The following is a 27,434-nucleotide window of genomic DNA, read 5'->3' on the forward strand; positions in this document are numbered from 1 at the left end:
AATTTGACGTCGGTATTAAGGGCATTCACACGGCGAGTTATGAGGGGCAAAACCCGGAACTAAGAATGAGCCGCCATCTTCGTTACCACAACCAACGGAACCTTTGACAGCAAGGGCGTTGAAAATGAGATTATAGGAGTACGCTTAATTTTTTAAGGCCACATCTTTGAACACCAAAATTGACAATTAATCTATTGCCGAGTTACAGTAGCTCAAATGTTCTTTGTCAAACAACGGCCAATTTAGACTAAGTTAAGAACTGTTCAACAAGCTTTATTTATGTAGCATATATGCTGCACTTAGCTATTCATGTTGCTCTACCCGTTGAATCTTGTCATTCTCTAAATCAGGTAGAATTGCAAACGGCAGAGTTTTCGCCACACCCACTGTATCGAAAATAGACTTAGACGTTGTGAAAATCTCATCAATTTCTTCCAAAGTGCGACCTCGCGTTTCCGGATAGAAAAGGTAGAACACAGATGAGGAAAAGGCGCTGATAGAAGCGTACACGATGTAGTACCTCCATCAAATATTTGCAAACGCAACTGGAGTAACTTCTGCGATAACGAAGCCAAATAGCCAGTGTATAGCGGCGGCCATAGCGGTAACTTGTGATCGGGTTCTCAAAGGAGCGATTTCGGCAGCGTACATAAAAGGAAGCAGAAAGAGACCAATGGGAAAGAAGAAAAGAGCGAGAAAATAGAAAAAGATGGCTGCATCAGAAGCATGTTTGTTCTGAAGATTGGAGGTTAGACCAGCTAAACATGCGTGTGCTACAGCCATGCCTGCTGCCGACACGATAAGGAGGGGCCTGCGGCCGACTCGATCCACAAGGAAGACGGCTAGGCCGGCAGCAAGGAGTTGCCATATTTGGAGACACCCTGAGATGACTCGCGATGTAGTTCCAGAATATCCAAGATTAATCTGAAATATAGTTGTCGAGTAAAAAGTGATAATGTTAACTCCAGTCATTTCCCCCAAAAAGCACACTCCCAGCCCAAGCATTGTACGGTGGAGGTACCGTCCATGATTGACAGCAAAGGGGTTGTTCCAGCCGTCAATGCTGGCCTCCTGTTCTATTGCACTGCTGATAGTCGCGATTTCCGCCGCAATAGTCTCTGGTTCGACAGATGTATCTCCGAGAACGGCTAAGACCTTAGAGGCTTCCTCTGTGCGTGAGTTCTTGAGAAGCCAGCGAGGAGATTCTGGCATGAACAGAATGGCACTGACAACGACCAATGCCAAGACTGCTTGGAAGGCAATAGGGAAACGCCAGTTGACAGCGTTTTCTTTAACATAAAAAAGGCCAAACTCCAGCCAGGTTGCAGTGACAATCCCCCCCAAAGCGAATAAGCCCTGGAGAAGAACAAAATATCCACGGTCTTTAGCATTCGCACATTCTGATATCCACATAGGAACAGTAGCAGTACAAGCGCCGAGACCAAGACCTATTATTATAGAGATTTGTTTATTAGTATCAGTTTCGTCAACTTTTGCGCTCTGGAAAAGTGAGACCGACCTGTTATGACCCTTCCAGCAATGAATTGCCCAAGGCTGAAAGCCGATGTTTGAATGGCCACTCCTACGAGCGTCACTACACCGGCAGCAAATACAGTTCGTATTCGACCTAATTTGTCGCCGATATACACGCGAGCCAGAGCCCCAAGTGTGCAGCCAACTTCGTAGATGGCAATGGTAGTACCTTGGATCGTGGCATTATGCGACTTTTGAGCGCCTTTGGTATCGAGTGTATCTGTCTGAGGGAAGACACTTAGAAATGTTTTGAGAGTGAGGATACCATTCCCGACAGCTTGATCGTATCCTTGAAGGGCGAAAGCAGTTGCGCCGATAATTCCAATGATGAAATTGAGGGTCTTGCCACTTATGCCGAGATAGGGAGTCATTTTCGTACTCGATCCAATATTCGGCGTCTATACAAGTCCCATTTCCTCATTAAGGTAATTGTAGATCTTAGGAAGGGCTCCAGGAAGCCTTTTGTAGAATCCCCAAATAAGCCAGAACTCTCCTGTATCTCGGTGGTGCGGCGTTCTCCGCCCACATTACCAATAACATCAACACTATCGGGCGGGTAGCCTCAACGGTTTAGATCTGCGGCGCTCGCCGCTTTCGACACTTTCGGAATCGGATCTGTCGCCGCCAAAGGAAACTCTCGAATCTCGTCTTCACTTAATTTCCGAATATGTACAGCGCAGTTATATGAGAGCCTAGTAACCAATCGCTATTACTCTGCAGCCTCCATGTCTACAAAAGACCATGAATCGTCGTCTAACAATACGTCTCTTCGGCGCCGAAACCGGAAAGTGTTTGCCGCTTGCCAACGATGTCGATATCGCAAGATCCGCTGCGACGGGTCTTTCCCCTCGTGTGCAAACTGCCAAAAAGCTGGGGAACCTTGTCTCGATCCACACCGAGAAAAGAGATTCCTCGAAGGTGAGTTGTTTCACTGCTCTACTATGATAATTGAATCAGGACATGTCGCACTGATTGAGTTTTAGCTACGTTGTTTCATTAGAACAAAAAGTCAGATCATTAGAAGCCATCATTGCAAACAGATGTCCCGATATAGACCTAGCTGCCATCGCATCAGTTCGCCAACAAGTCGACTCTTCAAACTCTGTACCACCGGTTTGCCAGAGCCCAACCGTGGAAACCCAGCTGCCGGAGCATGCAGATTCTAGAAGAAGTCACTCAACTTTGACAAAGCAAGCCAATAATTATTTCTTTCTGCCTTTAATTTGCGCTGACGATTCTGCAGTCCAACAGCAACGAAGACAACATCTCCGTGGGCTCCTTCAGGACATGTACAATCGGACACTGAACTTCTCACCCATGTAATTGCTCTTGTATCACTAAACGGCTCCTCAGAACCTAAATATCTCGGACCGTCAAGTGGATTTTCTTTTGCAAAGCTATTAGCCAGTCCAGGGCTAAGATTGGACCAGCGAATACGCGATGGGGATAAACCAGATGCTGGGGCCAGAGCATCAGCGGAATACCATGCCGTACCTCTTCCACCGTTCCATGAAGCTGCAATTCTCGCCGAGGCTTTCTTTGATGAGGTGCAATGGCAATATCCCTTTCTACATAAGCCGTCGTTCCTATCTTCCCTTCGTGAAGTATACAATGATAAAGGCCAAAGCCAAGCTGAATCTAGCTACGCGGTTGGGTCGGATGTTGCCAATGTTTATTTTCAAGTCTTCATGGTACTCGCGGTTGGCGCCTCTACCGTTTCAAAAACGCTCAGTATGGCAAAAGATGCTGGGAATTATTACGTCTCAGCGATGCAATATAGCGACGGAGCTCTTTACAACGTATCTCTTCTCACAACACAAAACCATCTTCTCTTGGCAATGCATGCACTTTTTAACCCGCGATCAGACACGAATATATGGTTCATGAATTATCTTCTGATGGCTAGCTGCATTGACTTGGGCCTCCACCGAGACGTTGGCCCCCGCCAAGATAACTTGCCAAAAGAAGCAATCTTGAAAGAGGAAATGCGAAGAAGGGTTTTCTGGAGCTGCTATTGTCTTGATAGAAATGTTGGCACCGCACTCGGACGATCACTTGGAATCAGAAATGAGGCTTGCGATGTACCCGTAAGTATTTGCCATTTACCTGCTCAGACGGTGCATTGCTTGTCAGACGCTAAATCTTTCAATTGAAGCTTCCATCATATTTTGATGATGACGCTCCAGAATTTGTTGCCGATAGGAGCGGGAGAAAGAATTGGTCACCTATATCATGCTCAATACACCTTTCTCGTCTCGCCATTATTATTACCGACATGAAGCTACATCTTTATAGGATCTCGTAGGACCCTGACAGAATTCCGTGGCCATCAGACCTACACTCGTGGAGAGACAGCACGTACAGGGACCTCATTGAATGGAAAGCAGCGACCTCATTGTTGAGTAGCGGTAAAGCATCCTTCTTTGCCCACCTCGAAGTTTCTTATTATCCTGCCGTTATGTTACTCTATCGCCCATCTCCAAGGTTCCCTAAGCTGTCCATGGACACCGCACACATTTGTAGCGACTCATCCATCAAAGTTATTGAAATATTCGACAGTCTTCAGCGCCTAGGAAAGATGCAATACAGCGTGCTTAGTGTTCACAGCACTTTGCTAAGCGGCCTGACAATGTTATACAGTGCTCAAATTTGTTGCAAAAATGATGCTTCTGAGGAAATGCGGAGATTGCCAAACGACATCAAAATATGTTCTTCTATCCTATCAACAATGGCAGAGCTGGGTTGGGCACACGCCAAACGATCGTTGTCCGTTTTTAATACAATAGGTCGGGTAACTGTCAGGTATGTGCAGAGTGTAGCTGCTTTAGGGACTTTGGAATCTTCAAATTTGGATCCTGACGCCATGCGTGCAAAATCCTTTGATGGTGCTGAATCCATCACAATGGCTGAGGGTACAACTACGTTGAACTCTGAGATCTTGTCCAATAGGTTGTCACAAAACAGCCCACCATTGCATTTCACACCGATGTCGCCTCCACTATCGAATGACCAATTCATGACCGCGTTGGGAGCTGAAAATTTCCCGTTCGAACCTTTTCATGATGAAGGAGGTATTCAGACTTCAAATATGGCTCTAGACATTACAGACTGGTCGAGCTGGGAGGCATTGATTCCAAACTGGGAATCCATCTTCCCATATTAGACACGGAGTTTATCTCTATATTTCTCCGCGCCGAGGCCTCAAACTTAACAGAATCCTTTTGTACCTCTCATAGCTTTCCTTTGTGCCTCCGAAGAACCTCCTCAAAAGACTGACCTTTGAGGGTATCTTCAGCACAGTTAGTATCAGCTTTGACAATATGTGGTAAAATCTCGAGACAACTTTTCACAGCCTCTTTTGGTATGCAGACGACGCCATTGAGATCTCCGATAAGAACATCTCTAGGCCTTATCCACGCTTCTTGTCTCGTACTATTGAGGCGCACAGGGATGTTGATTTGCGATGGAAAGCAGACTTCTGCTGCTGCGTTTGTACCGATTCCTCGTGCAAAAACCTGTAGAGTTGGAATTAGTTGGGAGTTGCGCAATACATAAATTCTAAGTTGAAGTACAAAACTCACAGGATAGTCAAGGTCACGATGTTCCTGTAAATCACGGACGCGACCGTCCACAATTGTGCCTTTTGCTCCCAGAAGCTGCGCGCGCATTGACATTAGCCCGCCGTACACACTATTGATTAAGTGTGCGGGTACTGATATGAACAGAATAGCATCCTTCGGAACAGTATCTATCTATTCGCATCATGTTAGCCAATACTAACTGCACTATCATTGCAATGATCATAGAGTACCAAAGAACCTACAAAATGATTCGGCGGGTGAGGATCGTTTCGATGATTCACTGCTGCGAATCGTACAGTGTAGGCTTCTCCAATTATCTTCGTTTTTCCGCTTTGTATAGTTGGAGAGTACATTGTTAAATCACTAAGGAAGCCACCATGGGCATAACCCAGTTTCGAGAGAGCATCGGCAACCTAGTGTCTTTGTTAGCGGTATTTGGCTGACGTTTTGTTCTCAATGTGGCCAGACATCACACGATGTGTATTTTTCCAATTCCTTGACTAGAGATCTATTACTGTTGGGATCGGGCGCCATGGCTACAGACTCTGGATGTAGTGCGTAAGGACAAGGCAACATGGCTCGAAATGTCAAAGGATCCAAGGCAAATCCTTTTACCTTGATGTTAATATAATCCATCTGAAGATATCTTTATTATGGCCGCAGTGGAGTAGCGGCGGTCGCCGCTCAATACACTGTGACGGAATACCTTCCGTGGGCTGGGAGCCGTTCTCCAAGTTGATTACGAGCCAATATAGATCCACATGAAGGAAGTATAGCGCCTTCGACCAAATGATGGACAAGAATACAGGGTTAGTAACACTTCAGCAAGGCGAATCTTTCCATTATTAGTAAAAATAATTAATAGTCCCGGGGATGATTCGGCAATCCAGAACTACGAGTTTAGAACTTAGTCCTAGTGCGTCGAATACCGCGGCTTCTAGTATAACAAATCTTTACTTCGCATGCGCTCTAACTAAGCCTTCTTCGACAGCTGTATGCCCATTATTCTAATTTCTGACCCATCGGTTGTTTTTACAAACAGTTTAGCATATGGTAACTACCTTACGTCATATCGTATATTGAGCTTGCTTGCCTCCCCCCAGCCCCTCCCCCCTTCTCTCCCCCGCCAGCCGTTTATTTACTCGGATTATTCTCCCACATGCACAATATCAACATCTTTTCCTCCCACTTCTGTCCTTAGTGTCAATTCTTCGCCAGATGCAATCATCTTGTGCAGTTCCTTAGCCCGCTTGACCGGAGACATTGTATCGTCCATGAAAGCAAGATCTACCAGCTCTAGGCTAAGGCCCTTGGTCTCCGGGAAGAATAAATAGATTATAGGAATGAATGAGAAGTTAAACACAGCAAAAATGATGTAAGTTTTCCATCCTATGTTGGATATGCTTGATGGGACAATCTCAACCATCACGAAAGAAAACAGCCAAAGGGTGGCAGTTGCAAGACCCATTCCTTTTGATCGATATTCAAGTGGTAAAATTTCCGGTCCATAGGCCTAGATCAAACTATTATCAGCACATTTCTCACATACTTTGACCGAAAGATAAAGTGTGAAGGTGTTAGCGGAAACGTCGGGAATCCTGGCATAACATACCCAGACACCACCCATGAATCCCCATGTGAAAAAGGCCTGATACGCAAAAATCATGACAACGGCGACAATTCCGGAAGTTCGAGTATTGACGGCGAGCATCGCTGCAACAACTGCCATAACCATACCCATACAGCAAGCTGAGAGCATGAACAGTCTTCGACGCCCAACACGCTCAATCAGCCACCATGTGAGTGTTGAGGCCAAAAGAAACCACAGCTGGAGAAAGATTGACATAAGCAACGACAAATGCCGAGAGAAACCAACGGAATTTTGAAATCTTTCAAAATTAATGCGCGTTAGTAGTTGTACAATGATACGTCAACAGCCCTTCTCTGTCGAGTTTAGATATTCTTGGCTCGACTTACATAAAAGTCGTATAATATGCTATCGGAGTGCTTCCACTCAGGTCTTGCATTAAGTTGACAATGCAAGCAATGATGACGCGGCGGCGGGACTTAACCTTGTCACTCTTAAAAAGATCTGTCCAACTTTTTTGAGCGTTGAGTTCTAGCAAAAGAGCCTCCTTGATCTCTGCAATCTCGGCGGCTACCGTATCTCTATCGTTGGTGTCTTTGAGAGCTTGAAGAACTGTGACGGTTTCTTCAATGCGATCCTTCATTATGAGATATCGAGGAGCTGCAGAATTTGTATCGTTAGCCTCATGGATAGAATAACACCTGGAGGTTATCGTAATCTGAGAGCTTACATTCAGGCATAAAGAATAATAGGGCGCTCATTAGAAGTGCTAGAACCGCTTGAAAGGCAATTGGAAAGCGCCATGTGACGGGACCAGAATAGTTATTCATGCCGTAGTCAATCAAGTTCGCTAAAAGCTGGCCGACAATAAGGAAACTCAAAGAGCACGCAACCAATGTGCCGCGCACATTCGCCGGAGCCGTTTCTGACTGCCAGATAGCGATATTGCTAGATATAAGGCCAAGACCGATGCCAGCAACGATGCGACCGACCATCAACTGACCAACAGAGAAACTGGAGGCCTGAAGAAGGGCACCGATGGTAATGGATAGTGTACCAAGATGTGCGAGAGTTCGGCGGCCTAATCGACCGCCCGCAGCTGCTGTGAATAGAGACCCAAAGAAACATCCCAACTCGAATAATGAAGTAACCACTCCTTGGAGCGTAGCATCGAGATTAAAAGTTGATTCAAAATCGGGAGCTGTAAGCAGACCACCAATAACACCGTTGTCATATCCTATACCAATAAAGAAGAATATTAGCTGAAGAAAAAAAGGGCCGCGTTAAGATGAAATCCGTTGCCAGAGTGGATTTCCATACCAAATAAAACAAACCCTAATCCGCTGGAAATTGTGATTCCAGTTAGAAGCCTCTTGCCTCTCAAGTTCAGGTACACCATCTTGACGCCCCTTCAGGTAAAGGTTTTGTACTCAAACGAAAGGCACACGGACTGCAGAATAATGCGTGAAAGTTCAATAGCTCGGGGTCTTACTCAGGCCTTGTTCGCATGATTAACAACTGTCTCTGCAAGATCTGGGGTAGTATTTAAATATAAGAAACGCGGGGTAGAATGGTTTCATGTGGAGAAATCGTGGGGAAACAACAGGCATTATACTGCTGATATTATTTGTATTCTAGAAGAGCCAGGTTCTGTATTCAAGTGTCAGTTCGGTGAAATGGCCGATCCAGGTTCTAGTGATCCTGCTGTCAAGTGATTGAGCTCTAGTACCGGCAGTGCTCAGACACATTATTCCGAGAGCCAATCATTACACAATGCTCGGCTATATTGGGTACAATTCACCCGCGTGGCTGGACTTCTGTTAGCCTTGGAATCCGATTCCAAGATTCTCTGGAGTAATGAGCCACTATTCACCACTACTTGAGCCTCTCCGTTTCTCAAAACAAGAGGCATATGCTGCTCTCATGGACGTGCGTACTCTAATGACATCAATTTGTTTTTAATTGCAATACGTATATATGCAAGTTTTCTAGACAATGTTATGATGAAAAAACAAGAGGCGTATCCTACGGTTGTAATGATGGGAGAATGGGCCAATGGCAGTCATGTAGCCGGCAATATTGCACATCATTGCCGAAGAGATTGTAGAATCCACTATTATCCCCTTGAAGTAGCATTTTCCCTTTTAGCCGCATGACACCAAATGCCGGAAGCCGATGCCGTATGCATAAAGTAAACACGTGTTTTGCTCCAAGGACAAATTAAATTATTTCCATACTGTGAGGTTGAAGTAATAATGGTTACAGCATATGTCAAATAATGGAAAACGTAAATAACTATATTTGATAGGCCAGTGTGCTGCGTGGATTATCCTCCAGGCTAGACTAGGACAGAGACGGAAAAACTCAAGGATGTGAAGGGCAATCGGCAGTGTCTTGCAATCCATTAAAGTACCATTATATGCATACCGCATGTTTACAAGAAATCTTTTTAATAATCAAATAGGAAGAATGAATGTGTGAAGATTGCCCACAAATCAGAGCTCAGATGGTGTTGCAATTAGGCATGAAGGCTGGAATGAAAGCACAAAGTCAGCAGGAGCCAAGTCAAGACGTCACCACGGCTATAGCAAGATACATTTTGCCGATTGGACAAGCTTGATTGGATTTTCCGTTATCAACTCGTTCGTGTTCGTTTGTCAAAGCTACTAATGACTTAGCCTCGATGTGACTGTACTTTAATTCGTGTTAACTAGAGCTGAAATCTGGATATCCACATCCGAAACCATCAGGGGCCAGACACAAGCGTTTAGGGAGTAATTATAAGTTTTGAAAGTGTAGTGCTAGCACAGCAAGGAATCAGGAGTTCTTAGTCAAGGAATGAGCTGATGCAGATGAGTATATGCCAGGTTGTATAGACTAACGCGAAGGCGTCATCCACGTATACTAACAGAGAGACCTGAGAGTAATATACAGATATCTACATCCGAATAGACAGGACCTGTAGACATTAGAGACGGAAACTAACAAGCTAAACTGATTCAACAGAGCATCATACAAAGAATAGTTAAGTTTGTAATTGTATAGTGCATTGGATAGCATGGTATGTGCAAATAGTGTGTTGAAACAATTATTATTATCCAAGTCTGAAAGCTATATACTATCTACCTAAAAAAAAAATGATAAGAGGTGAGAGGTGACCACCAAGTTGATTGAATGATGTGAGCCGCTAATTCTAAACCTTTTCCATGGACCAACCAGCCATTGCATTAATAAATACCCCGCGAACTCAAGTTAGGAAGGTTGAGCTGCGTTTTGCATTGCAGCATTGAAAAAGGAGATAAGTGCAGCAGGACCATCTTCATGCCGAATTATGGCAGCCATTTCTAACCCACTCTTTATATGCTCGACTCCGCGACGGAACATATCTTCTTCATATTCCACGACGGCGCGATCCAAGGCATCTGTGCCATACGTTGCAATTTTTGAGGCCAGTGAGAGTGCATCTGCCATGGCACAATTAACACCTTCGCCATTCGGAGTTGCGACATGAGCAGCATCTCCGACCAAAGTCAGACCAGGAACTGAATTCCAGCTCACTGCTTCTGGAGCCATGTAATACAGGGGCCAGCTGCGGAAATCTTCTGAATATCGAATCAAGTCTTTAAGTTCTTCTGCCCAATTACCAAAGAATTCTGAAGAAAGAAATAAGCGCCGGGTAGATTCAGTATCTTCCAGATCGACAATGCCACCTCGTACAAAGTTTTCGGGTACAGTAACGCCGAGATAGATTCTATACGACCCGTTGCCCTGACGCTGAGTGACGATCTCTTTCGAGGATCCTAAGCACATTAAAGTGCCTGCACCTACTTTTGAGACCATTGTCGGGTAGTAAGGGCTGTCGGGGTTTATCCTTGACTCTATATAATGGTTGCCCGAGTATTGTGGCTTTGCCGGTGTAATCTAAAATTTACATTAACTATAAGTAAAGCCAGAAAAACAGTGGGGGGAGCTCCAAATTCATACCGAAGCCCGTACTTTGCTCCAGGCGCCATCTGCACCAATAACGAGCTTAAATCCAGACGCTGAAGATCCGTTTGTAAATTGGAGAATATGCTGGCCGTCTTGCTCCAAAGTGACACTCTTAAGAACGTGATTCCAGCGAACCTTTTCCTTTGGTATCGAGTCTAACAATATTTGGCGTAATAAGACTCGATCGATTTCAGGCGCATCGCGGGCTTGGCCAATCTGGAACACCCTTTCTCCCTGTTGATTGGCAATTGCAAACGACGTATCTTCGTACCTAGCATGCTTCTTAAATTCATTAAAAAGACCTGCTTCTTTCAACGCAAGCTGTCCGGTCTCTGCATGAATATCGAGGCTACCTCCCCTACGATTGGAGTCGTCGGATTCGTCACGCTCGTACACAACATAGTCGACACCTTTGCGCTCCAAAAGGCGTGCCAGAGTTAAGCCGCATGGCCCAGCACCAATGATAGCAATAGTGGGAGACATGTGTAGTGTCCGCAGTGGATAGCTTTAAGTAAGAAGGGATAAAGTGATTGAGTGTTTTGTTAGAGAGATGCTCATGGCAAGAGTTCCTAAATTGTTAAACGATTCGTCCTTTATATAGATTCTTTATTCAGCTTTAAGGGGAAAGCTATTCGCAATCCTTCGGGACCAGATTTCATCCCACAAAGTGCCAAACACGGCCTGGCGGGATGCACCGCTCACCTTGGGTCCGAAAAAATAAATGTGGATGCATTTTCGGGACCGAGAGCTCTCGGGTAAGGCAACCGACCGGAGTTCGACTGCTAGACTACGGGGCCGTATCCTATTCTACACACGTCTTTTTTAAGATGCTAGTCATGATGCGATATATGCTTAGTATCTACTCCGTAAATATATTAGCAATCTCAAAATAAAACTGGAGCCAGTTTGCTTTATGCACTACGAAACATTCTGGTTAGGGGAAATGAACCGTAAGAGCTACGCGGGGCAAATGTATAAGTTCTACGTAGAAAGAGACTGCAAGTAGAGCTACCTTTAGGTTGTAGAGCCAGGCCTTAAATCGGCTAAATAGAGAGAAATATTAATACACATTCTAGCTAAGACCTGGAACAGATCTTATGAGAGAGTTATTGGTCTTATGAGTCCCCGACAGCCGCCTAGTTTCGTCAAATTATGACGGCCAAGGTTCCGTAGTAGTGGAACATCGCCATTCCGCGCATATTTGCTATGAGCGTATATATACAACCAAGAATCTTCTTGCACCCTTCATGGGTATTTCTTATGCTATATAGGCATAATTGACTCTTGGCTGAGGCTTTTTCCTCTGCGGCAAACGTACGTACAAAAGTTGTGAAGCCAGCATTTTCATTTGCATGCATGTAATCTGACAATGTAAAAACTACGGCTTGTGTAATACTACACGAGTTCTCCTATTACTACCTTATATTAATACAAATGGCTCCTCGCTATTGAGAGTTGGCGATTCTCATATTTTTGGATATGTGGTCTCCGCACAGTGCCTATAGATTGTTCACGTAAAATGCCAAGGGAAATTGCTAGTAGTAGGCACTGCCATCCTCCCCGTTCCCATTCTGACACGTTCCCGTCCCAATGCTAATAAATATTGAGTTGCTCTCTACTCTCTGATCTCTCTTTTTTTTGTCCTCTAATTTTCTCATATTGGGTCGAAGGAATTTTCCAATTCGAACTCCATTATTTATGTCCACCAGACTAGCCTACATGATGAAGCCAGTGCTCGCTTCGGCCAATATCGCCTCGGTCGCTCGAACGCTACATCCTACAAAGATGCGCAGCATCTCTACTACTCTCAACGTTTGGCGAACCCACCGAAAATATCAGATTATCACCAACTATCAACATCTCATTCGGAATTTTTCTAGTTATTCCCATCTTCGCAATAAGCAGAATAACGAGGATCTCCCGTCGTTTAGCTTTGAGGGGTTGGGAATGACCAGAAATGTTAAACTCTTTGTCATTGCTGTCTTGAGTATTTTTGGTACAATTGAGACTTGGGTTTGGTGCAAAGGCATTTATCGTTGGTGGAATGGCCCCTCAGAGAAGGAGAAGAAATTGGCTTAAAGGTATCAAAAAGAGCATGCGGTACCTAGGTAGCAAAACAGCAATTCTAGCCTTTGGAGAGAGTGGTCGAAGTATGAAATGAGCTAAGAGGGATTATGTGCAAGTGCGCCTGACTGTGGCTAAGGGTACGTGTAATTGTAGACAGAATATTCAACTCTTAAAAGGGGATTCTACCTGGAAAGAAGAGATTCTCACCTGTCAAATATGTCAGCATCCAGATATTACGCTGTCCCGAACGATGGATATTTCGACGAAATAGCAGAATAATGGATAACAATGGTAGAGCAGCCAGCATGCACAGTGTCCTACGTAAAACTATTACAGTAGCTTGCTCGTCCCTTAGACCAACACCAGAGAAATAAGTACCATCAAACGGTGCAGTACCTAAAACACATCAACAATTTATCTTATTCCTATGTATCCTGCAATGAAAGTAACTTTCCCCTGCCATATATAGCTTAGTGCATGGTAAAATTAGGTGGATACTTCGTCAATGCAGTTCGTGAAGGGCGTTTCTGGTCATTGCGCGGGGCAGAACAAGGTAGATAGAAAAACCAATATGAACAGTTTACTCATTGAGCAAAAATAATAACTGTATGTACTTGCAAGTGGCAAATTGAGGGGATTATCTAATGGTATTTGGTTTCATTCTATGAATTGAGTATTCTCCTTCTCATTGGTGCAAGATAGCGTCTTGGATGTAATACAGGAGGCTGCAAGACCACCTGCAGTATGTGCAAGTAAGCTTATTGCCTCACGTATGTAGGCAATCACTAGTTAATTTCATTTTCCTAAAACGGTTTGCCCTCAAGGCGATTTCCAACTGCCTCTTCAAGTGATTGCAACTGGTTCTCATTCAATCCAAGCGCTTCGTTATCCAGCTTATCGTAAACTGCTCCGCCTGTTGCCCAGATCCGTCGCAGCGTACCGACAACTGCCCTTGGATTGCCCTCGTCCCAGTACTTCTTCTCGAAGCTCCTCACTTCATCTAGTGTGACATACTTGGCATTGAGCTTGTGTCCAAGCTGCTTTTCGTATTCGGCCAGGATCTGATTTGGTGACTTTGTGAACGAGGCAATTTTGAGCACTTTGCCAAATGATATCTCTGGACGTTGTAGGGCTGCTACCAAGGCTTTGCCCACACTGCTCACACCTCATCGTTAGCTCTATCAGTAATCGCCAGTCAGCGTCGGAGGTGCAACTTACTCTTCCATGGCGGTAAACCCAATGGGTTGCTCTCCATCTCCAAGAAGAGTTGCTTCTTTATTCTTTACATCGAATCCGCCAAATGCATCCTTGAGCCCGTCACCGTCAACCCACATTTCAATATATGGCCCCACAACCAGATATGTTGGTTTCAAATTCTTCACTTGCTCGGTAAATGTCTTGCGCACTCTTCTCTTGAATTGATGGGGCTTCTCGAGAGCGCTGCTGGGGTCATGATCTGGATCGGTGCCATATTCTGAAGGAAAAAACCACCGGACAGATTCAGATTCATCCGCCAACCTAATTAGCTCGAATTGATGCTCAAGTGCCCCTCGGCCAAGGCAGCTGATGGCAGTGTCAACGTCGTGATACGCATTCTTCACGTCTTCCGAGTTTGTGATGTCACCGACAATGACCGACACGCCTGCAGCTTTCCACTGACTCAGAAGCTCAGGCTTGGTTGCCACTGTGTTTGGAGAGGTGAAGATTGAGATTTTGGGGAATGCGGGTTTAGCGCGAATTAGTTGATCGATAATGTGTTTCCCAATGTTGCCAGTGGCGCCAAAGGCCAGAATGTGCAAAGGTTTGAACGAGGCCATAATGACAGCTGCGACTGGTATTAATTATAATGACTGTAGGTGAAGATGAATAATTCCGGCAACTTTCTTTTGATACTTGTTGAATTGGGGCAGCTATTTATCATTCGGGGGCTGTCTTCGGCATTGGGGTGAGGGGTAAGTAAGCTCCAAGGGCGTCCCAAGGGCGTCATTTGGAGAGAAGATATGACGCCTTTCCACACCATAATCCGGTAATTTTCTCTAAACCAAATAGCCCCATGCATATATAAATACAAACTCGATCTGCTTCGAAAAAGCTTCCCATAATTTCTTGATCTCCTATCTCCTCGCCTCTAATTTTAAACCCCTTCTTTATTGGGTCTCGGTGTGGCTGTTGGAGGGAGGAACTTGGGCGTATATTTGCTCACTTTTCGAATCTGCGCGCCTTTGATGTAGAAAATGACGGGCACAGGTGCCAGTAGAGCGGCGACACACCCAATTAACGTCATTGTCCATTGTATCCCCATCCCTTTAAACATATAAGAAGCGAAAAGAGGGAAAATGGCGCCAAATAACGACCGCAAAAAGGTATTGGCTGCTGGGGCCGACGCCGCAAGCTACTCATCGCGTTAATGATAGATTGGGACACTGAATGTTCGGTTGGAACAAAACACATACCATCAAGTAAGCGTCAATGAGATAATTGAAAGCTTGTAGAAAGACCATTGAGATACGAAGGCCTGTCACAACACCACCGATTGTCGGAACGATCCAGTGGACTTCTTTACGATAGCCAGACTAACCGAGCCAAAACATGCCACCGGCGAACAGTACCGCTCCAACCATAGCCTCAGGCAGTCGCCACTCTGGTATGGGCATATTGTTATTTACTTCAAGTTTGCGCCGATAGGCTGGTGCCCTCAAAACCATTATGACGCCTGTTAAAATGCAACCCAGCACAGCGCCTAGCTCGGGAAGGCTGCTGATACCCGGCCTCATACCGTATACTCCCTGGAAAATGATGGGATATGCAGTTAGAAACAGATAAAGTAGGCCATAAATAAACGCAGAATAGAGACTAAAGCGAGTGGAAGAATTAGTAACCACAGTTGGAAGACATAAACTAAGTGGCGTCGATATACCTTATTAGCAGGACAATGGGTTCGACCACAAGCATGCGAAGCGGACGTATTAAATTACGTTCAACCATCTCGTGGAAGTCGACCTCGGTTTCCTCCTGCTTCGCGTGAATAGCCCAGTTCTCAGTTCGGCGACGCAGTTCGGCTGCCTTCCGAGCCAAAATAATGGGCGGATAAGTTTCGTATACTACGAAGTTCAGCACGGCGGCCGCAGAGGCAAGGATGCCAGAGAGATACTGAGTCTACGCCAACCAAGGTGACTAGTTACAATGAAGCCCCCAATGAAAGGTGAACTCATTGGGCTAACGAAAACAGATAGGGTAAAGATAGTAACCTGGCTACAGTTCTGCGACAACATAATGGTTTTTGGTATCATGGGGAGGGGGGGGGGGTTACAGCAATACTGCGCGTCTTGTTGTCAAATAAATCCACAAACACAGCGCCACCCACAGCGAGAGGACCAGTTCCAAAGAAGCCTGCAAAAAAGCGGTTGATCATGATCCTTTGAAGATCTTTCGAAACTGCCACGGCAAAATGAAAAATAGCAGTCCCGAAAGCGGCAACGACGAGACGCAGCCGCCGCCCCTTGATTTCAGAGAGTGGTCCCCACAGCACTGGTCTACTGTAGAGTGAGACAAACAATCATAGAGGAGAGTGACGATTTCCCCAAAAAGCAAACCGCCATTAGACAGGATACTTACCCTGCTGAAAATCCTAGGACATACAGCGTGACGCCAAGTGTGGCAACTTCCGGTGCAACTTTATAGTCCGCTGCTATTGTTGAAATGTCGGGCGCGTAGATTACACTGGCAAAAGTTGTGATAAATGTAGTAACAGACAAAATTGCAGTTATTATAGCCCCTATATAAGTTAGATTCTGTCATTTGACGTTGCTTTTAATATACTGACTTTGTTCTCGCTGGCCAATTTTGTGGGTGAATGGGATCATCAGCGCCATCGAATTCCACAATGTAGCCAACTTTGTCCAAGAGAGCCGGAGGATATGGCTTTCCGGCTCCCATCTGTGGCAGCGGCAATGCGTCTTTACTGTCTGCCAACGGGACCCCTACGGTACGGCTATGCTGGCTTTCTATCGTTCGCGCCCGGCCCAAGGCTACCTCTTCCCTCTCTGGGTCGCTTACGGGAGCATTGTTCCCACCAAAATGCTGTTCGGATCTGGACTGATGTTGTTGCCCATCGACATCGGCCCCCGACTGACTCGAGATCAATGCCCATGGCGAATGCGGTCGTTATTATCCCCCCCCCCCCCCCGGCTGCGAGATATCCTCTTCACTTCGCTGAAAAAATAGTTGAATCTTGACTGAGCGTTAAAATGTTTATGTTAAGATTGTACAATCAAATCGCTGAGATATACGGAGTACATCCATGTAATTGCAAAGTTAGCGGAAACACAGTACATAATTTCTATTTATCACTAGATAGAGTCGTGTTTAAATTATTCATCTTTCTAACGAGATTGATTAGCAATAACTCGAGAGCCTATTAAGCAATGTCCTGCTTGCTCTATATCAAGATATACGAAATTTCTAAGCAAACCTGCAAACTTCGGTAACTCGGTAGCTCGCCCTCGGAGGCTCGGCGGTTCGGACTGACGTCAAATGCAGCGAGTTGTCAGAACTCTGAACCTCAAACAGGGTTGGCAGATACCCATTTCAGCAAAGGAGATTTTCGCTGCTGTAATTGGCAGAATGCTTGTTATGTAAATTACCATAAACGGAATATGCCCTTCTTGGTTTTTACCATAATGGGGAACCGTTCGCAACAGTTTTATGCGAATTAGTAATATCACTAAATGGGAATCTGCAAAGTGCTGGTCTCGCTAAAGTAGGGATATCTACATAGTTTGAGTTTGTTACTTGGTTGGTAAAGGTGCCGCGTATTGATGCGTTTGTTTCTAATGATTTAGCATGTGACACCACAGGCGAAACCTTTTTGCGAAGACAAGTCGTTCTCGCTTTTGTCTCAGAAGAACTGTCCGAACTTGGCTGAGTTGTTATAAACATCCACAGTTACAAATATGCTTAGTCAGTAAAGTACGCATTTATTCTCCCGAGATGCCGATGGAGCCGAGTTCCCGAAAGCATGAAGATTTTCTTCAGCTGGAAACATCATGTGTTGTGTAGTGATTATCAATCGGCAATACAAAGGTTGTAGTTGTATGTATATAAATTTCAATATATATTTGATAGATCCCGAATCAATGGACCCATTCCACAACTCATGAGCATTCAAACAACTTGAATTAAGATTTACGATACTAAAAGATTAACACCATGTTCAACAACATGAGAGCTATTGGTAAGACTCAAGCTTCCCAATAAGCTTTGTGCCGTACCGCGGGATTCAAATTCTCACCTTTCATTTTATGCGATAGATATTCGGGGCAATGTTGGCCCAGCAGAATCCCTTTATATGGCAGAAATTCCCAAACCGATACCCAAGGAGGGCCAGGCTCTGATAAAGATCAAGGCTTTTGGAATCAACCGCGCGGATATTATGCAGCGCGATGGCGAATATCCTGTCCCGCCTTGGGCCGGCAGAATTATGGGATTGGAGTTCTCCGGCATAATAGAGGAACTAGGAGAAAATAGTGAATCGTCCTTCAGTGTTGGCGACGAAGTGTTCGCGTTGGCGTATGGAGGTATGACAGCTTTCCCCAAAAGCAATCCGTGAAGGCAAGCTTGCTAAAGAAAGATCCCTCAGGAGCATATGCAGAGTACATTACCGTCTCAACCCATATGCTGATTCATAAGCCACCTCACCTGTCATGGGAAGAGGCTGCAGGAATTCCCGAAGTAAGTCTCGGCATAGTATTGAATGTGCAAGTACACCTAAGCGGATGCTAACCTGCACATAGACCTGGCTTACCGCAACAAAAGTGATGTATAAAATTGGAGAATTCACGCGTGGCAAATCTATTCTTTGGCATGCCGGGGCTTCGGGAGTCTCTATCAGCGGTATCCAACTTGCTCTCAGCGCAGGTGCTTCAGCTGTTTATGCAACGGCACGATCTGATGAAAAATGCGATTTCTGCGTCAACACCCTAGGCGCTACTGCGGCTTTCAACACCACTGACCCGAACTGGGTTGACCAGGTGATGAAGGCAACTAATGGCAAAGGCGTTGACATAATTGCGGATCTAATCGGACCCGATGTCTTTGCTGAAAACCTCAAGATTGCTGCTAAAGATGCAAGAGTTGTGCTGGTTGGATTAATGAGCGGGTTTACCTTTAAAAAAGAATTCGACATGGGACTTCTTGCTTTCAAAAGAGTCAGATACGAGGGCTCAACTTTACGAAGCCGAGATGAAGATTTTCAGAGGAAGCTGAGAGATACATTCGTATCAGAAGCCCTTCCACAGTTCCAATCTGGGCAGTTCAAAGTCCACATCGAAAAAGTCCTACCATGGGAACAAATAATTGATGCACACAAGCTGATGGAGACTAACAAGATTATGGGCAAAATTATATGTACGATCGACTAGGGGATTGTCCGGAAATTTGATGACAATGTATGCTTTTACTTCGATGTATAAGGCGATGCTGAGTACTTCATTTAGAACAACTTTTAGTACATTTTAGTCTTCAATAGTCTATTCGTAAATGCTATCGTATTGAAAAGGGAAACCAACTTCCTTTGGTTCGATGCATGGACTCGAAAGTTTTCCTCTAATAGCTCATTCGTTCTTATCCGGTTTCTTATCAAATCTATAATGTATTATGGCTATCTGTATACTCTCCGTCTATCTAATCTAAGTTCGTTCCGCCGATTTCGTCAACGATCTTCTCCCAGGTCGTCTCATGATGTGCTGCAATCAGTAGAAGTGGGGCTGGCCTAATTAGAAAAATGGAATCGATGATACGACGGGTCATAAATAGAGAAAGTGGAGGTATTATTAGGATCGATATTACTGTAGAAGCAAATGCCGCGGTCTTTAAAAAGAAGACCAGAAGTAACACGAGTATGGAGAACTGTTTAGCGTCTGCTCAACGAACAGTAGCCGCTTCTGTGATGTTGAAATGTGAGAAGCGAGGTCGTGTGCCATAAGAAGTTATTTCAAAATAGGTAAAAGGCTAACCTGTTAAGTAGGACAGCGCCTTCTACTAGCAAATACGATAGGGTTGGCAGTGGTATGGCCAGGCAGCCATGTCATTTTCCGTTACAAATATGCTGAGCTAAATAATCTGCATTTCGGGGGTTTCCTTCCCGTTAACTGTTCACGCATATCGCGTGCTTCGGTCAGAATGTTACATCGGAATAAAATATATGCCCTAAATTAGGTAGCCTCGTCCTTACTACGGAGTGTTCTACACTCGATTCACTGTGCAGACAGAGGACCACATAACGGAAGGAGACTGAGGGCTTTTGTCAATAACCTAGTATGACTCTTCAATTTTGAGAGGTTGTATACGTATTCCTATCCTGCAGGCTAGTATTTCATATTCAATGCGCATGTGCTGCTACTTGATAAGACGTAGCCTCGCCGATTCAACAACATAAAGATGCGAAGAAAGTGGCTGTTTTGAAGGAGTTCTAGATGGCTCGCGGCCAGTAGCGTGGGCAATTTGGCATCCACACATATTTGCGGAGTAAAATCGCGTCCTCGTAATCATATCAGGTCATTGGCGCACGCACTAGTAGCACTTCACATGTTTGGAATGCCGCCAAGATGCCTCAAACGCACCCTTTACCCGAATTTGCAGCTTTAGCATCCACTAGTACTTCCTGCTGAACTCATGGCATCAATCCTTGAAGCTGTGGCGTTAAATGTCGCGGCACGACACGAATGCTTGGCTAAGCACAGCGGCAATCTCCGACCGCCAGACTTGTCTAATCACCAAACTTCTCCGACAAACGCCACAGCCCCTTAGGCTGGAACGAACGAAGTTCGATTGCTGCTAGGCGAAGGCGAGGCACACCACCCCAAAGAAGGGCCGGGTCAGTTCGATAGTCGTCACGCCAGGGGCTGCCAAGTTATGTGCCTAGGTGCCGATGTACCCCAATGCGGTAGCCCACCCATTTTGTTTTCGTTATCGGTTCATGGCCAGCATACTCACTATACTGTAGGTATCTATACTGTACGTCAACTACTAGTGTGATGCATTGCTTTTATTAATGTTTGATTCAAGCATACGAAATAAGATCCTGTTTTGCTGCTTAAACCGTCATCATCTAGAGATATCATGACAAGGGCGTAACTTGTGCTTCCTTTCAATCGTTTGCATGTAACGCCCAAACATGGCTCTATACTCGTCGGCACCGCCAGAAAGGCCATTCAGCGATGCGAAACCCACATTGCTTGTAGCTTGGTGGATAACGCTTTTTTGCACCTGTCTCATCTTGCTACGCCTGTCAGGACGATATATTCGAGTGGAAAAGCTGTTCATCGAGGACAAGATCACGGCATTGGCATTGATACCATTATATCTCCGGATTGCGTGCACCCACGTCGTCCTTTTATATGGCACAAATAATATTCAGCTTGATGGTCTGGAGTTATCATCCAAGGAGATCAATCAGAGGATCATCGCAAGTAAGATTGTGCTTGCTGGAAGAATATTCTATGCTGCCACGTTAGTTCACCTCTGCTGGGTCTACTCTTTTGTTCTTCATGCTTTTGCAATGGGCACTAACCATTTTATTTTGCCTTTGGCTTTTACAGGATATGGACACTCAAATTCACCACGCTTGAATTTTTGAACCGGCTGGCTGGTGCGTCCTCAAAGAGACTCTACAGCCTCCTCATCAATGTTTTACGAGGCATTCTTGCGGCTTCCTTTGTGGCCATCATAGTGAGCACTCTGGCCGAATGCCAACCAATCTCTCACTACTGGCAAATCATTCCGGATCCAGGACCGCAGTGTCGTCAAGGTGTGGCACAGCTCCTCACCATGGGAGTTAGCAGCGCAGTCATCGATGCCATACTCATAATATTTCCGATTCCAATCATCATCTCTACTCGCATTCACACACGGCGCAAGATCTTGCTTGCTATGCTGTTCTGCTTTGGGTTTTTGACTGTCGGCATTACAATTTACAGAATACCAGAGACCATCAAACAGCATGGGGACCAGGTGGTTCGATCTATGTGGGCATCCATAGAACTGCTTGCAGCAACTACAGTAGCGAATCTGGTAGCTCTGGGCTCTTTTCTTAGAGATAGCGGAGCGAGAAAGAACAAATTTCGGCCAGATTACAACAGCAGCGGAACGACATCTCGGCCCCAAGGTCAAGGAACTGCTACAAGCGATTGGTATCAAGCTGAGAATGAACACCGGGTCAAGTCGGACATCAATGGATGGATGGATGATAAACAGGCCGATACCGCATTCCAATCCTCAGCTGCCAGTGGCAGTGGAGTTAGTCCAACGCAGAGCCATGACTCGCTCATCCAGCCGGACCACGGATCATCACAGGCTGCCGCGGTCTTGGGTCTTGAGACCCCTCGATCTCCAGAACCTCTGGTGCCTGCCGGAATGACTAGCCTCCGGCGCAGATAGATACTTCGCCAATCATACTACTGTATTCTTATTCTTAGCGTCCCTAAACCTTCAGGCCAGTTCCCAGCCACAATAGCCAATCGACTAATAGTCCGAATGCCCATCACACCCTCATATCTTACAACCCCTTTTCCTTGCCAGTTTTAGTTAACAGAAGGAGAAAAAAACACCCCGGTGGTTTGTAGTTCATGAATCTCCATGCAGCTCGCTTGCATACAGCCACAACCAGCTAGTGCATGTTGATTCCATTATGCCATAGAATCGGCGAGGAACCTGTCTAGGCATCCTTTTTTTGTGATTCCGTTAGTCATGTTTCAGATGCAATCCTGCCAAGTGACAATTGTTATCTCTCAACCCCAGGTTTGCGGAGACCAGTGTCCCCACACACTCAGCCACATGGCTATAGCAGATGCAGGTGTCGCTGTCATGAACGAACTACTCTTATCTAGCCCGTGCTAAAATAGCGTTGAGACCTCGGCTCCAGCCAAGCTGTGGCGGGAGGCTATTGATGTGTGTGAAACTCTTCAACGGCGCGGTGCATAGCACCATCAAATTGCATGATCACCGGACGGAGCCTTACCATTTCGAGGCAGTTTGAGTGCCAAGATGGCTTTGGAAAGGAAATGAGATTTCCACCCTAAAAGAGCACTACTAGTTGTGTCTCGTTCTGCCTGCGTTCTAATGGCCTTCCACAGACCTTCCATGAACGCCAACCCATGCATACTTAATTTTCCGAGCGAGCTGGATCAGCATTCTTTTCTTACGTGCATTTTGTAAACAGGTGTAGAAGGCCACCGCAAAAATGGCATCCAACGAGCCAGAAAAGCCAAAATCCGTCAAAAATGGAATCACATACACTCGGGATTTTGAGGTGGTCGAAATGAGCGATCTATCGGCAAGTAAATCGAGGAGTCAGTTTGCTGTAGCAACATCGTATTCCATCACAGCCAATACACGGCCCAGGACCTCTCGCAAGAAGTCAATGGGCCGCCGTTTTGTCGACAGTTTTCGCCGAGTACCTGGAGGTCTTCCCATGACTGGTAATCATGGGTATCACATCAACGATGATCTCCCTGAAATGGGCCAAACGGGTGGTCGCTTCTATGACCTCCGTGCTGCCAACGTCCGAACAGCCAATTCTGCACTTGCGCGCGATCTCAAGGGTCGGCATCTTCAAATGATTGCTATTGGAGGTTCTGTCGGTATGGCTACATCTCCAGAAGTCAACTGAAAGCAAAGATTGAAAGCCTAACAACCGAGTGCAGGAACCGGCCTGTTCGTAGCATCAGGTCTGGCGCTCTACCAAAGCGGCCCAGCTTCCCTATTGCTTGGTTACCTCGTCACTGGTGCTATACAGTTCTGTACTATGCAAAGTCTGGGAGAGTTGGTAACAACTTTTCCGGTTGCTGGTTCTTTTTCTGCATTTTCGAGTCGATTTCTGGATCCATCATGGGGTTTTGCCATGGGCTGGAAGTAAGTAAGAAGAAGAAATCCAACTGCATTAAATTATCCCATGCAATTTCACCTTGGAAGAGTGGATTCTGCAAAGCCTCATAACAGAATCATTGCTAATGTTAGCCTCATCAGTTATGTTTTACAATGGCTTGTTGTTCTGCCCGTCGAGATGATTTCCGGGGCTTTGGCTATACAATATTGGAATGCGTCTCTTAATCCATCCATATTCGTAACCATATTTCTACTAGCAATCGTCGTCATAAATCTTATGGGAATCAAAGGATATGGCGAGGCAGAATTTATATTTTCTACCGTCAAGGTAACTGCCATTGTGGGCTTCATGTAATATCTACCTGCTTCTTGATCCCCAGCATGACTTCACGGTTCTTCTGCTAATACCATGAGAAACCCCCTAGACTTCTTGGTATAGTCATCAATATCGGAGGGCCGCCCACCAGCGGTTATATTGGCGGTCAATATTGGACAAATCCCGGCCCAATACACAACGGCTTCAAAGGCTTCTGCAGCGTATTGGTGACGTCTTCGTTTTCGTTTACTGGTACCGAAATGGTCGGTCTGGCTGCGGCCGAAACAGCCAATCCAAGAAAATCCCTTCCAAGCGCTATCAAGCAGGTGTTCTGGAGAATCGCCGTCTTCTACATTGTATCCCTGCTGTTGGTGACTCTGCTGGTTCCATTCAATGAGCCACGTCTTCTTGGAGGCCAAAGTTCTGTCGATGCGGGTGCCAGCCCGTTCGTCATTGCCGTTGAGAAAGCCGGCTCAACAATTTTACCCAGCGTTATGAACGCCGTAATCCTGATTGCTGTATTGAGTGTGGGAAACTCTGCCATATTTGGATCTTCGAGAACACTGGCTTCCTTGGCTGAGCAGTCTCACGCGCCCAGTATATTTTCCTACGTTGATCGCAAAGGACGACCATTGGTCGCTATCCTTTTTGCCTCTTCTTTGGGACTTTTGGCATACCTAGTGAATGTCAAGATTCATTCAGAAATCTTTGATTGGCTCTTGGCCATTTGTGGGCTGTCCAGTCTTTTTACTTGGGGAAGCATTTGCCTTTGTCACATTCGTTTCCGGAGAGCTTGGGCAGCCGCAGGCCATTCACTTAACCAACTACCTTTCGTTTCACAGGCCGGGATCATAGGTTCTATCTTTGGATTTGTTGGAAATATATTGGTGCTGACTTCCCAGCTTTGGGTAGCCATTTCCCCGGTTCAAATTAACCCAACAGGTGGCCAGCCTGCCATCACTGCCAGAAATTTCTTTTTGAAGATGCTGGCTGTCCCGATCGTTATTTTGTTCTATGTCGGACATAAACTGTGGTTCAGGACAGAAATCGTTAGTATAGCAGCCATGGACATCCACACTGGGAGAAGCTTTTCGAGAGTGCAGTCCATCTCGACAGAGGAGGAGGATATGCGCCGAACATGGCCCTTGTGGAAGAGGATTTACAGGACACTATGTTGAGAACATTAACTGTGAGAAGGAACAAACTAAATTTTTGCACATAGTAGCTCATTATATACAGCGATACAACTGTTTATTCACTAGAAGTGTCTAGTCAATTTGCCATCCCTTCATTTTGCAGCCAGGAGCCCCATGATGACGATTGAGGATGAATCGAACCATAAAATGCATCTGCTGAATATTTAGAGCGCTATTTATCTAGCTGATTGTTTAACCTCGGCTACTCAGGAGCTCGCGTGGATGGGGCAATTTCTTCTCGCATGCCTAGTGTACGAGGGGCAAGTTTTTTTTTTTTTTTTTAGCTTTGATCCATCCGCCAAACTCCAGAACCATCATCAATCTACTCCATATACACAGCTTACATAGGGGAGGGGGCCGTTAAAGACATACCTTATAACTGCAACGCATATCTAATGCACTTCTTTCTCATCGCTGTACCCTACCCTAGAAGATTTTTACCTATGTGTACAGTAACCGTGCAACCAACAGAATTTGCGTTGGCGCGCTAAGCTGATACACTGTGATTCGCTGAATAGATGGACATAACACAGCGGAACTTTGTGTTACCGGCAGCAGTAGCCGATGCAATTACGTGTCCTATACTCTTGTACCTACCTACGTCCTATTGAGATGTATTTGATGTTGATTCCGACTGGATCCTGTCTCTTTCTATAAGATTTGCCGGCAACTTGATATAAACTCTGTCTTAATCGCGACGCCAATCCGTCTGTCTGCTGTGAACGGGATGAACTCCGCTAACGCTTCAGCGCGCGATCAGGCGCTCAGCTACTATTCTAACCCTCGTTTCAGCCAAGAGTTCATTCTTCCTGGAACTGCAAACCATGAAGCCATCACCATTAGCTATGCCGACTTAGGTTTCAAACCCGAATCTCCGACTGCTAATCGGAGCACGCCAACTGTGCTCTTCATCCCCGGCATGTTTGGGTCCAGATATATCGGAGCTGTTCTGGATCCAGTTGCGCGTAAATTTGGAGTGCGAGTTTTGGTGGTTGACAGGTGAAGAGAGGCTTTCTTTGCACCCTTTTCATTACTACTCAGTCTCTAACCTCGTTGGGTTAAATACACTAACGCCTTTCTTCCATTCACAGGCCGGGAATGGGCCGCTCAACGAGCGTGCCGTTTCCTCAGCGGCTTTCAACGTGGATTCGACTTGTGCCTCTTCTACTGGCACATCTGGATATTGAGCATGTTGCACTAGTTTCGCATTCTGCTGGAACGATGTACCTTCTTAACACGTTGCATCATTATCGAAATATATTACATCCAGAGAAGCCTTTTGTCGCATTGATGGGTAAGTAGAAGATGTCAGCTGGATTGTGGGCAACCTCATTAACAAAATCTCAGCGCCTTGGGTTGATCCCGCACATTCCAAAGCGACATTATGGCAGATGGCTCAATATGTTCCAACACAGGCCTTTGGCCTATGGAACCACATTACGCCTGCATTCGCTACCAGTGGAACTATTTTTACCAAAACTGCTAGCTTCTTCTCTTCGTCTATTGACAATGGTGACGGGCAAGAGCTCTCGTCCCGGAACAGGGATAGGCAAAAGCTAGCGGCTGCCTACGACTTGCCAAGAGATGTACAATTAGAACTGGAAACGATGCTTATGAAGAAAATATTCGGTGAAAACACCACTGGTGCGAATGATGAAGCCCTTCAGTGTTTGAGAAAAGGCAAGGGATGGTCGTGGGGAGAGTGTGATGACTACAGTGTCTTTGTGAAAGCACTTGTGAGCGCTGAGAGACAAAAAAAACAGTTGGATCCAAACTTTCAAGACAGCATGAAGCTGAAAATTAGAGCATATTTTGCCGAAAGCGATGTTATGATTGGCGTCGGTGGTCAGAAGTACGTTGAAGAATGTTGGGGGTGGCCAGAGAGCCTATTTGATGATGTGATTGACTTTAGCTCAGTTACAGTTGCTGGCACTGACCACGACAGTGTTATGCAATCCATTGAAGTGCTGGAAAAGCTTTTCGCGGATGCCGGGGGCAGTTCGATGCGATAGCTGGCATACTGATGCGAGAAGGGAGGGACTGGCAAAAGCTTGGCAATTATTCCAATGAAAACGTAATATTCCACAGTTGCAACAATTCTGCAATTCGCCTGCAGATCTTCTAAGTGTTATACAAATCTTTCAGACTTATCCCTTAAGATTGACTAAGAAGAGCCGAGTCTTGGAAACATTGCATTTAAGAGGAACCTTCGAATGGATAACAAGCGCTTCGAAATTTTGGGGATTTATTTTGGGTAGGGGAGAAGTGGCAAATATTGCTTT

At 45.5% G+C, this 27,434-nt stretch overlaps 12 protein-coding genes across 12 annotated transcripts; 6 read left to right on the forward strand and 6 right to left on the reverse strand.

Moving 5' to 3' along the window:
* Positions 1 to 525: 525 nt before the first annotated feature.
* Positions 526 to 1,904, reverse strand: TRIVIDRAFT_69459 (uncharacterized protein; the record flags this gene model as incomplete). The annotated part of the gene is made up of 2 exons (XM_014099482.1): positions 526 to 1,448; positions 1,520 to 1,904. The coding sequence occupies 2 exons, from the start codon at positions 1,902 to 1,904 to the stop codon at positions 526 to 528; spliced, it is 1,308 nt and encodes a 435-aa protein (XP_013954957.1).
* Positions 1,905 to 2,306: 402 nt separating this feature from the next.
* On the forward strand, positions 2,307 to 4,336 carry TRIVIDRAFT_115204 (uncharacterized protein; the record flags this gene model as incomplete). The annotated part of the gene is given in 5 exon segments (XM_014099483.1): positions 2,307 to 2,455; positions 2,517 to 2,646; positions 2,793 to 3,620; positions 3,749 to 3,834; positions 3,850 to 4,336. Coding segments are annotated over 5 exon segments (1,680 nt in total), but the record flags the coding sequence as incomplete, so codon positions are not given.
* Positions 4,337 to 4,763: 427 nt separating this feature from the next.
* Positions 4,764 to 5,648, reverse strand: TRIVIDRAFT_49843 (uncharacterized protein; the record flags this gene model as incomplete). Its single annotated transcript, XM_014099484.1, has 4 exons — positions 4,764 to 5,048; positions 5,115 to 5,285; positions 5,357 to 5,527; positions 5,583 to 5,648. 4 exons carry the CDS (start codon positions 5,646 to 5,648, stop codon positions 4,764 to 4,766), a joined length of 693 nt encoding a protein of 230 aa, XP_013954959.1.
* A 613-nt stretch (positions 5,649 to 6,261) lies between these two features.
* TRIVIDRAFT_49958 (uncharacterized protein) lies at positions 6,262 to 8,101 on the reverse strand (the record flags this gene model as incomplete). The annotated part of the gene is made up of 5 exons (XM_014099485.1): positions 6,262 to 6,627; positions 6,727 to 7,003; positions 7,092 to 7,362; positions 7,433 to 7,939; positions 8,023 to 8,101. 5 exons carry the CDS (start codon positions 8,099 to 8,101, stop codon positions 6,262 to 6,264), a joined length of 1,500 nt encoding a protein of 499 aa, XP_013954960.1.
* Positions 8,102 to 9,949: 1,848 nt separating this feature from the next.
* On the reverse strand, positions 9,950 to 11,175 carry TRIVIDRAFT_192673 (uncharacterized protein; the record flags this gene model as incomplete). Its single annotated transcript, XM_014099486.1, has 3 exons — positions 9,950 to 9,968; positions 10,052 to 10,623; positions 10,687 to 11,175. 3 exons carry the CDS (start codon positions 11,173 to 11,175, stop codon positions 9,950 to 9,952), a joined length of 1,080 nt encoding a protein of 359 aa, XP_013954961.1.
* A 1,185-nt stretch (positions 11,176 to 12,360) lies between these two features.
* TRIVIDRAFT_213331 (uncharacterized protein) lies at positions 12,361 to 12,937 on the forward strand (the record flags this gene model as incomplete). The annotated part of the gene is made up of 1 exon (XM_014099487.1): positions 12,361 to 12,937. The coding sequence occupies one exon, from the start codon at positions 12,391 to 12,393 to the stop codon at positions 12,769 to 12,771; it is 381 nt and encodes a 126-aa protein (XP_013954962.1).
* A 625-nt stretch (positions 12,938 to 13,562) lies between these two features.
* On the reverse strand, positions 13,563 to 14,576 carry TRIVIDRAFT_49722 (uncharacterized protein; the record flags this gene model as incomplete). Its single annotated transcript, XM_014099488.1, has 2 exons — positions 13,563 to 13,914; positions 13,978 to 14,576. The coding sequence occupies 2 exons, from the start codon at positions 14,574 to 14,576 to the stop codon at positions 13,563 to 13,565; spliced, it is 951 nt and encodes a 316-aa protein (XP_013954963.1).
* A 317-nt stretch (positions 14,577 to 14,893) lies between these two features.
* Positions 14,894 to 16,909, reverse strand: TRIVIDRAFT_192676 (uncharacterized protein; the record flags this gene model as incomplete). The annotated part of the gene is made up of 8 exons (XM_014099489.1): positions 14,894 to 15,151; positions 15,213 to 15,332; positions 15,369 to 15,612; positions 15,677 to 15,915; positions 16,070 to 16,292; positions 16,375 to 16,479; positions 16,583 to 16,810; positions 16,893 to 16,909. 8 exons carry the CDS (start codon positions 16,907 to 16,909, stop codon positions 14,894 to 14,896), a joined length of 1,434 nt encoding a protein of 477 aa, XP_013954964.1.
* Positions 16,910 to 17,967: 1,058 nt separating this feature from the next.
* TRIVIDRAFT_69465 (uncharacterized protein) lies at positions 17,968 to 19,178 on the forward strand (the record flags this gene model as incomplete). The annotated part of the gene is made up of 4 exons (XM_014099490.1): positions 17,968 to 17,992; positions 18,069 to 18,335; positions 18,398 to 18,489; positions 18,552 to 19,178. The coding sequence occupies 4 exons, from the start codon at positions 17,968 to 17,970 to the stop codon at positions 19,176 to 19,178; spliced, it is 1,011 nt and encodes a 336-aa protein (XP_013954965.1).
* Positions 19,179 to 20,932: 1,754 nt separating this feature from the next.
* Positions 20,933 to 22,194, forward strand: TRIVIDRAFT_192678 (uncharacterized protein; the record flags this gene model as incomplete). Its single annotated transcript, XM_014099491.1, has 3 exons — positions 20,933 to 21,267; positions 21,357 to 21,972; positions 22,012 to 22,194. 3 exons carry the CDS (start codon positions 20,933 to 20,935, stop codon positions 22,192 to 22,194), a joined length of 1,134 nt encoding a protein of 377 aa, XP_013954966.1.
* A 982-nt stretch (positions 22,195 to 23,176) lies between these two features.
* TRIVIDRAFT_49802 (uncharacterized protein) lies at positions 23,177 to 25,134 on the forward strand (the record flags this gene model as incomplete). The annotated part of the gene is made up of 4 exons (XM_014099492.1): positions 23,177 to 23,396; positions 23,460 to 23,667; positions 23,782 to 23,991; positions 24,066 to 25,134. The coding sequence occupies 4 exons, from the start codon at positions 23,177 to 23,179 to the stop codon at positions 25,132 to 25,134; spliced, it is 1,707 nt and encodes a 568-aa protein (XP_013954967.1).
* Positions 25,135 to 25,879: 745 nt separating this feature from the next.
* On the forward strand, positions 25,880 to 27,164 carry TRIVIDRAFT_154174 (uncharacterized protein; the record flags this gene model as incomplete). Its single annotated transcript, XM_014099493.1, has 3 exons — positions 25,880 to 26,151; positions 26,244 to 26,446; positions 26,500 to 27,164. The coding sequence occupies 3 exons, from the start codon at positions 25,880 to 25,882 to the stop codon at positions 27,162 to 27,164; spliced, it is 1,140 nt and encodes a 379-aa protein (XP_013954968.1).
* Positions 27,165 to 27,434: the final 270 nt, after the last annotated feature.

The sequence above is a fragment of the Trichoderma virens genome (genome assembly GCF_000170995.1).
Source record: "Trichoderma virens Gv29-8 chromosome Unknown TRIVIscaffold_78, whole genome shotgun sequence".
NCBI classification, from domain to species: domain Eukaryota; kingdom Fungi; phylum Ascomycota; class Sordariomycetes; order Hypocreales; family Hypocreaceae; genus Trichoderma; species Trichoderma virens.